Raw genomic sequence first — 9534 nt, forward strand, 5'->3', positions numbered from 1 at the left:
TTAAACGATTTTGCTGGGCATGAGCCAGCTGATGCGATGGAAGCTGCATAGAATTCCTTCTTCACAGCCTTCACCGCCATCTCATAGGCTTTCATAAATGTCCTATAAGAGGCTTTTGCCTCTTCATCACGAGAATGCCTCAACACTCACTCAAGCTGTCTTAGCTCTTGTCTCTTCCGTCACCGCTCTTCTGTATACCCAGGAGCCTGCGGGGCACAGAGGTAAAAGGGTGACAGGGAGTGATTTCATCAATGGCTTCAGAGAGCTGGACTTGCCAGTCCTCTACCAGCTCATCCAATGAACAGCTGTGGAGCTTTGGATCCTGCAGAGCTTTTTGAAAACCAGTTGGATCCATGAGTCTCCGTGGGTGAGCATAAATTTGCTCAGCACCCTTGCAAGGGGCGGGGACGAGGTGGCATATCCAACCGAGCCTTCAGAACTGAGTGGCCAGACCATGGCACCAGTTCTACTGCTTCCAGAACCACATTTATCCCCATCCCCAAAATCAAATCTAGCATATGGCCTGCTTTATGTGTAGAGGCCGACACAAATTGAGAGAGTCCCAGTGCTGCAATGGAAGAGGCTAGGTCCGCAGCCTGTACAGAGGTGGCATCATCAGTGTGGACATTGAAATCACCCAGCACCACCAACCTGGGGTACTCCAAGGCCCACTCTGCCACCACCTCCAGCAGGTGCGGCAGGGTATCTGCTGGTGCGCTAGGCAGTTGGTACACCAGACAGCCAAACTCTCCTTGGCACCCCACACCAGGCCCACACAAACACTGCCAGAAATGTCAGGGATGGGGAGAGTCCAGAAGGAGAAAGACTCTCGAGTAAGGATCACCCCCCTACCCCTCTGGCCTCCAGTTCAGGACTGATGGAGGACTGAGTATCCTGGGGAAGGGGGTCAGTTCTTCTGAGGTGACTGATTCGGCTTCTCTAACCCAGGTCTTGGTCACGCTTACCAGGTCCACTTCATTCCCTTCAAAAAAGTCTTTCAGTGTTGCTGTTTTATTGTTTATGGAGCTGATGTTGAGCAACATCAGTGTCAAAGGGGGGCTTATCTTTCTAGCTCCCTCCCCAGCATATCTCAGGATGGGACACAGGTTAGAAGGGCATTGAGCCATACCATCAGACTAGATGACCATGGGAACACAGGTTAGAAGGGCATTGAGCCATACCATCAGACTAGATGACCATGGGAACCCATTTCAGCTTTATGTTTTTATGTTTATTGTAACTGAAAACTCAACAACCGGTTAATATATAGCAGGATTTCTGCACTCTTAAATTGATTTCTGTTCCATCATTACCATTTTGCTTTTGTTTTAAGGTTTTGCCACTGTCTTCTTTTTTCCAGAGGATGTTTGTCTGCAGAAAAGACCTGAGAAAGAACCACAACAGCTCCAATTGGAACGGGTACAGCAAATAAGGAGGAATAGAACAAGATGGAAGAGGAGGAATGAATCTTCTGCTTCTCAGGGTGCTGAATCCCAGGACAGCCTGCCATACTGTGGAAGAATCACTTGCCCCGTGTGTAGAAAAGAATTCCTTTACCAATCACTATTTGACATACATTGGAGAAAACACACAGGGGAGAAACCGTATCAGTGTGTAGACTGTGGAAAGAGCTTTGCCCAGTGCACAAATCTTACTGTCCATCGACGTATCCATACAGGTGAGAAACCATTTAAATGTATGGACTGTGGAAAGAGCTATGCTTGGAGTACGCAACTTTCTGTCCATCGACGTATCCATACCGGGGAGAAACCATACAAGTGTGAGGACTGTGGAAAGAGCTATGCTTGGAGTACGCAGCTTACTGTCCATCGACGTATCCATACCGGGGAGAAACCATATAAGTGTGAGGACTGTGGAAAGAGCTTTGTTCAGAGTACAGCGCTTACTGTCCATCGGCGTATCCATTCAGGGGAGAAACCATTTAAATGTGTGGACTGTGGAAAGAGCTTTGCTCGGAGTACGCAGCTTACTGTCCATCGACGTATCCATACAGGGGAGAAACCATATAAATGTAAGGACTGCGGGAAGAGCTTTGTTCAGAGTACAGCGCTTACTGTCCATCGACGTATCCATTCAGGAGAGAAACCTTTTAAATGTGTGAACTGTGGAAAGAGCTTTGCTCGGAGTACACAGCTTACTGTCCATCGACGTATCCATTCAGATGAGAAACCATATAAGTGTGAGGACTGTGGAAAGAGCTTTGTTCAGAGTACAGTGCTTACTGTCCATCGACGTATCCATTCAGGGGAGAAACCTTTTAAATGTGTGGACTGTGGAAAGAGCTTTGCTCGGAATACGCAGCTTACTGTCCATCGACGTATCCACACAGAGGAGAAACCATATAAATGTGTAGACTGTGGAAAAAGCTTTGCTCGGAGTACAGAGCTTACTGAGCATCGACATATCCATACAGGTGAAAAACCATATAAATGCATAGACTGTGGAAAGAGCTTTGCTCACAGTGTGCATCTTACTGGTCATCAACGTATCCATACAGGGGAGAAACCATTTAAATGTGAGGACTGTGGAAGGAGCTTTGCTCAGAGTACGTATCTTACTCTCCATCGACGTATCCACTCAGGGGAGAAACCTTTTAAATGTGAGGACTGTGGAAAGAGCTTTGCTCGGAGTACACAGCTTACTGTCCATCGACGTATTCATACAGGTGAAAAACCATATAAGTGTGAGGACTGTGGAAAGAGCTTTGCTCAGAGTACGCAGCTTACTGCCCATCAACCTATACATTCAGGGGAGAAGTCTTTTAAATGTTTAGACTGTGGAAAGAGCTTTGCTCGGAGTGCAAACCTTACTGTCCATCGACGTATTCATACAGGGGAGAAACCATATAAGTGTGAGGATTGTGGAAAGAGCTTTGCTCGGAGAACAGATTTTAATGCCCATCGACGTATCCATTCAGGGGAGAAACCATTTAAATGCGTGGACTGTGGAATGTCCTTTACTTGGAGTGCACAGCTTACTCTTCATCGACATATCCATAAAGGGGAGAAACAATGTAAGTGTGAGGACTGTGGAAAGAGAATTGCTCAGAGTACCGATTTTAAGGTCCATCAATGTATCCATTCAGGGGACAAGCCATATAATTCTAATGACTATGGAAAGAGCTTTGCTCGGAGTACAGATTTTAACATCCATCGACATAACCATTCAGGGGAGAAACCATATAAATGTATGGAGTGTGGAAAGAGCTTTGCTCAGAATAGGCATCTTACTGTCCATCAACATATCCATTCAGGGGAGAAACCATTTAAATGTGTGGACTGTGGAAAGAGCTTTGCTCGGAGTACGCAGCTTACTGTTCATCGACGTATCCATACAGGAGAGAAACCATATAAATGTGTAGACTGTGGAAAGACCTTTGCTCAGAGTACACAGCTTACTGTCCATCGACGTAGCCATACAGGGGAGAAACCATTTAAATGTGAGGACTGTGGAAAGAGTTTCGCTCGGAGTACACAGCTTACTGTCCATCGACGTAGCCATACAGGGGAGAAACCATATAAATGTGTAGACTGTGGAAGGAGCTTTGCTCACAGTGCACAACTTACTGTCCATCGACGTAGCCATACAGGGGAGAAACCGTATAAATGTGTGGACTGTGGAAAGAGCTTTGCTCGAAGTACACAGCTTACTGCCCATCGACGTATCCATACAGGTGAGAAACCATATAAATGTGTGGACTGTGGAAAGAGCTTTGCTCAGAGTGCGTACGTTACTGTCCATCGACGTATCCATACAGGTGAGAAACCATATAAATGTGTGGACTGTGGAAAGAGCTTTGCTCAGAGTGCATACCTTACTGTCCATCGACGTATCCATACAGGGGAGAAACCATATAAATGTGTGGACTGTGGAAAGAGCTTTGCTCAGAGTACATACCTTACTGTCCATCGACGTATCCATACTGGGGAGAAACCCTATAAGTGTGCAGGCTGTGGAAAGCTTTGTTCGGAGTACACAGCTTACTGGCCTTTAGCGAATCCATACCAGGGAGAAACAGTATTAATGTGCAGACTGTGCAAAGAGCTTTGCTCAGACTTTGAGTCGTATTGTCCCTCGACAGATCCACACTGGAGAGAGTCCATATACCAAGAGTGTGGAGGAAACTGATATCTAAAGAGTTATGTTGTTTTCTATCAAAATATTCACACTGGAGAAAACAGTCTCTTGAGGTAGTGTGTAGTGCAGCCTTCTTTTAAGTTGGGTGTATGTGCAAAGGACAAATGTTATATTTCTTTTATGTTGGAAATTTTTAAAATCATTTTCTAAGTCACCTTTATCGATGTGGAAAAGGCAAGTTATAAATGCTTTAATAAATAAATTATTAAATAATAAATAAATGCTTCCACTGTGGGAACAGCTTCAGCCACAACCCCTCTATCACCAGGTGTCATGAAGTATATGCAGGGGAGCAAGCTTGCTTCCTGTCAGAGGTGTCAGAAGAAAAGTAAACTAGAAATTTTAGTGTCTAGTGTTACCATTTCATGGAAACCTTGCGACTTGACTGCTGTAATGCACTGTACATAGATCTCCCTTCTAACTTAACTCAGAGACTCCAGTTGGTGCAAGATGAGCAGGAGCATCAATATTTCTCCCATTGTGCTGTGACTCCATTGGCTACGTCTCAGTTCCCAGGCTCAAAGGTTTTGACTATTGCATACAAAGCTCTTCATGAACTTGGCCAATCATATCTACGGGAACACCTCTCTCCCCGTTTCTAACTTGGCAGCTTTGGTCATCTGTACGGGGCCTTCTTGCAGGTGCCACCTTGCGCATGGACAAAATCAGCAGCTGGCTGTACACATGCATTCTCTGTGATGACCCCCACTTTATGGAATGAACTACCTGAAGAGGTCAAGAAAAGCACCCACTTTCCTGCTTTCTACAAACAATGCAAAGCTGAATTATTCAAGAGGGCTTTTTAAATCAGATATAAGGGCTGTAACATAAGGAAGCGCCGTCAAAGAAATATGTCTGTAAAGGTATCCTACTACATAATTCCCTTAACGAGTTTCGGACGACTCATCCCGATTCCCAGAGCGCGGGCACATGAGTGCGCCCCTAGTGGGGATAAGGGGGAGTGTTCTGGCTGCACTCTATGCCAGGCCCGACCTGGTGCCAATGAGGCTGGAACAGCCACTTCTGGGACTAGGCGCAAGAGGCTTCCTGCCGCTGCTCCCCCCCCCCCCCGGGGTCAGCAGCTGCACCCAGAGCCGAAGCTGGGTGCCCTCTCAGTGGCTCTGGGTGGAGGTGGTGCAGCACTCTCCCGCGTGGAAGGAGCTGCCGGCTCAGGGGCTCAAAGGTGCACTGAGAAGCACCCTGAGGCAGCCCCTGACCTCAGAGAAAGCGGGCACGGGAGAAGTCCTAGCAGCTGGCCAGCCAGGCAGGCAGACACCCAACTTGCTCTGCTGCCTCCTGGCCGCTCAAGCAAGGCAGACACCACATGGCCCTCTCTATCTCTCTTTCTCTATTTTGTGCATGTGCGTGCACCCTCTCCGGCCACCGGCCCACCCGCTGTTGTCCTGGCAGCTACTCCCCTAGCAGAGTCTGGTGGAGCTCGGGGAGAGCCTGGCCTGCCAAAGGACAGCGCAGGCAGGTGGGCTGGCTAAGGGCTCCTCCTGTGCCAGGGACAGCCGGCCCACTGAGCTACGGCAAGGAGGAGCCCAGCCGGGGTCCCGTGAGGCTATGCTGCTCCCCACCCCCCGCCTGGCTGGGGTTCCAAAGGTGGCAGGAGGCAAGCTTCTGGGTTGCCAGCTCCAGGTGGGGAACTTCTGGGGGATGTGGGGAGGAGCCTGGAGAGGGTGGCAATGGAGTCCACTCTCCAAAGCAGCCCTCCAGGGGAAGGGATCTCTGTCAGCCGGAGACCATTTTAACTCCAGGAGATCTCCAGTCACCACCTTGAGGTTGGGAAGTAGGGTTGCCAGCTGCAGGGGCTGAAATGGGTGGCTGCTGGGTGCACAAGTTCACCAGGGTGCCTGGCACTGCCCCCCAACACTCCCCCCTGTGGTTGCCCATCTGGCTGCAACAGGCGCTGGGGTGGGGGCAATACAATGCTCGGCTGCCCTGCCCTCCCTCTTCCCTAATCAGGATGCTGGGGAGGTGGGAAACCCGGCCCAGCTACTCTGCCTCCCCCTTCCTGATTGGGGCGCTGGGGAGGAGGCAATGCCAGCCGTGGCTGCCCGCCCCGCCCCCTGACCAGATTGAGGCATGGTAGAGGCAGCAATGCCTGCCCCGCCTGCCCTGCCCTTTCTAGAGCCCGTTGTATTTTTTCCCCCACAATGGGCTTTGCTACTAGTATAATAATAATAATAACAACATTCAATTTGTATAATGCCTTTCTAGACAACTTAATGCCCACTCAGAGTGGTTTACAAAGTATGCCATTATTGATATGTCTTTCTTAGAATTGCATATGGTCTATTTCAGCATTTCTTCAACTCTGTAGTGTATTCCTGCTGTTTTAAATCTTTGCAAATTTGTATGTACAACCCCATTGTTTATTGAAATGCCCTTGAAATTGACTGTAGCGACTCACACTGTGTAATCTATTTTGCTTCTCAATGTACTCCCCACTTTCGATGGAGTTTGTTTGACCCTTGCAGCCTTGGATCCAGCGCTACTACTAGAAAAACAAGTTAAGGCAGCCACAAAAAATGCTTTCTACAACCTCACTCTAGCCTGGAAGATGGCTTCATACATCTGCAAGGCCGACCTGGCCACCTAGACTCATGCTATGATAACATCAAAACTTAACTATTGTAATGAACTATACATTGGTCTCCCATCTAAGTTAACTAGGAGGCTCCAGTTGGTGCAAAATACTATGGCTTGACTGTTTTCAGAAGCAAGCGGCAGCATGAACATCACTCTCATCCTACAGTCACTCCATTGGCTACCTATTAGTTACCATTTACAGTTCAAGTATTGGTTATTACATACAAATCTCTTCACGGCCTTGGCCTGGCATACCTACAGGACTGCCTCCCTCCGTGGCAGCTTCGATTATCTGAACAGGGTCACCTGCAGGTGCCACCCTACACATGGGTGAAATCAACAGCAGCCTGCACACGGGCTTTCTCTGCAGTGGTCCCTACCCTGTGGAACTGCCTGCCTGAGGACGTCACTCCCCACTCTCCTGGCTTTCCGCAAACGATGCAAACTGAATTATTCAAAAAGGTTTTTTTACTCAGATAGGAAGGCTGTATTGTAGGGAGGGGGTCTCAGATGCTTCACTAATGAGTTAGGGACCTTAGACTCAGCACTATGTTGCCTTACATATTTGTCACTTATATACCTGTGCTTCATGTGGTCTAATGTTAGTCCTAGAATTGATTATGTTGTTTCAGCATTTCTTCAACTCTGAACTGAATCCTTGCTAACGCTATGTCTCTGTAAACTTGTATTTATTTACCCTATGGCATGGTTTATGGAAATGTCCTTGACACTATATGGAAATTTCCTTGATCATATATAGAAATGTCCTTGATACTGATTGTACTAGTCTCACACTATGTAATTCGCCTTGAGTCTAGGTGAGAAAGGCGGACTATAAATGACATAAATAAATAGATAGATAAATAAATAAATAAATGGTTCGGTTGAAAGCATGAGAGTGGCCCAAAGTTAACCAGCAACCTTGTTACCCAAATGGCTGCATGTGGGAATTTGAACCTGGTTCTCAGAACCAAATATCACTGTTACCCAGTTTCTCTTTAAAACTGCCATCCTAAGAAAAATTATTCCAATCTAAACCCATTGATGTCAGTGGGCTTGAACTGGGTTAACTCCTCTTAGGTTTGCACTGGAAGTGACCCATCAAGCCACATGTCACTTGTATGCCATGAAGCAACATAACAGCCCTTAGTTGGAGGGTGCATAACAGAATAAATGAGTTGAAAACACGCACAGAAATGGCTGGTTTCGTCTGCTAAAGGGAATTCTGGAACAGCAGAACAAAACTGAGAGAGTAATGATTCCCCACCCACCCAATAGTTCTTGTGTTTTGTTTTGGTTCTTAACAACATAGCAGTGCTTGAGGCTGGCCAGCCATGCAGTGTTGGCTCGTAGGCAACATCTTATTTTCCTTAATAGCCAACTGCCTGCATGCAACCAATCAGGGGAGAGACTGAGCCCTGATGTAGTGTGGCATGGTATCTGCATTGGTGGGAAGAGGAATGTGTGTATTACAATCAAGCAAATGTACTTTGTCTTCGGTGCCTCCCGGGCAATGGCGTTGGCATTGAGTGAGTGGCTGGCTTGTCCTTGTAGGGGGTGGGATCAGTTCTCAAAAGACTTGCTTTGTACTGAGGGGGGGAGCGGCAGATGGCACCCCATCAGCATCGCCTTGCTATTGTCTCCTCGCCAATCCCTTTCTCTGTCCTTTTACACTCCGTACAAGGAAAGGCAAAGAAGCAACATGCAATGTCATGCAAGCGTGCACAAGTATCAAGGTTTAGCCGGGGCTCCGCCGCTCTTCCCAAGGCTGGAGGGTAGAGATGCACAGACACCCACGGCTTCCCTTTTTAGACCAAACTTAACAAACTTGCCAATGAGAGACTGCTCTCACATTAGCGTGGTACACTGCCACCACTCCCTTAGACTATCCTCAGGGACTGAAGTAAAGGGGAGGAAACTCCAAGCCTACAGGAGAACTAAAGCAGAAAGTCTACCCTGCAAGGTTGACTTACAAGCAGAGTTTCCAAAACAGAAATTCATCTTGGTAGGTGGTCCAAGGCCAGAGTATGGGGTTTGGCTCGGTCTTTTATTAGGTTTTCAAAAATACAAAAAAAAGAAAATTTTTGGTATCAGATTCGTGTACAAGATAGTCATTATATGGTCAATATTTCAGAAAATCTACAATATAGCCATCCATCCATAAAAGAGGAAACTGAATAACTGGACACCCCCCTTCTTTCTTTATATAGTACACATATAGTACACGTAGTCCATTTAGATCTCTCCAAGCACTTTTTAATTTCCTTGCTTTTTAACCCATCTATTCAGTTTCCTTTCTTATTTCTAACAATTATTTATATTTTAAGTGAGCATCTTCTTAAGGCACATTTCGATTCTTTAGTTCTTGAGCCCTTAGTCCTTCCAGAAATAGAGCAGAGAGGAGGAAAAAAAACAGAGAATAGAAGTGAATGTCCACATCATTACATTCTATTGTTAGTCCCATTATTTGTATATGTCATTAACTATTTTCTTAAAGGGGTGAAGTATACAATGAAATTTTTATAACAGCCTACCCTCTATCTTTCATATATCAGATCTCAAGCCACCTAAGATTTAGTACTTGTATTTTTATTATGAAAAGGCAGAAGAAAAACAAAGCAAATATATAGGCAGGCTTAGCTTAACCTATACTTTAAATTTTAAAAATTAACACAATTATAAGGTTCTCTCTACCTCCCTAGTGTTTCCCCTGTTAGACCTAACAGTTATCTCAAAATCATTCTTATCCTTTTATTTAAAGAAATAAAAAGGTTTCCAATA

The 9534-nt window shown here is 46.3% G+C and overlaps 1 protein-coding gene across 1 annotated transcript in view; it reads left to right on the top strand.

The window, feature by feature from the left end:
- Positions 1-7630, top strand: part of LOC129328442 (zinc finger protein 721-like) — an 11799-nt gene extending 4169 nt beyond the window's left edge. Inside the window, exon 3 of the mRNA XM_054977508.1 lies at positions 1361-7630. Coding sequence (XP_054833483.1) covers positions 1361-4149 — 2789 coding nt within the window. The 3' untranslated portion in view covers positions 4150-7630. The remainder of the gene's footprint in view (positions 1-1360) is intronic.
- The last annotated feature ends 1904 nt before the right edge of the window (positions 7631-9534 follow it).

The sequence above is a fragment of the Eublepharis macularius genome, chromosome 4 (genome assembly GCF_028583425.1).
Source record: "Eublepharis macularius isolate TG4126 chromosome 4, MPM_Emac_v1.0, whole genome shotgun sequence".
In the NCBI taxonomy this organism is placed as follows: domain Eukaryota; kingdom Metazoa; phylum Chordata; class Lepidosauria; order Squamata; family Eublepharidae; genus Eublepharis; species Eublepharis macularius.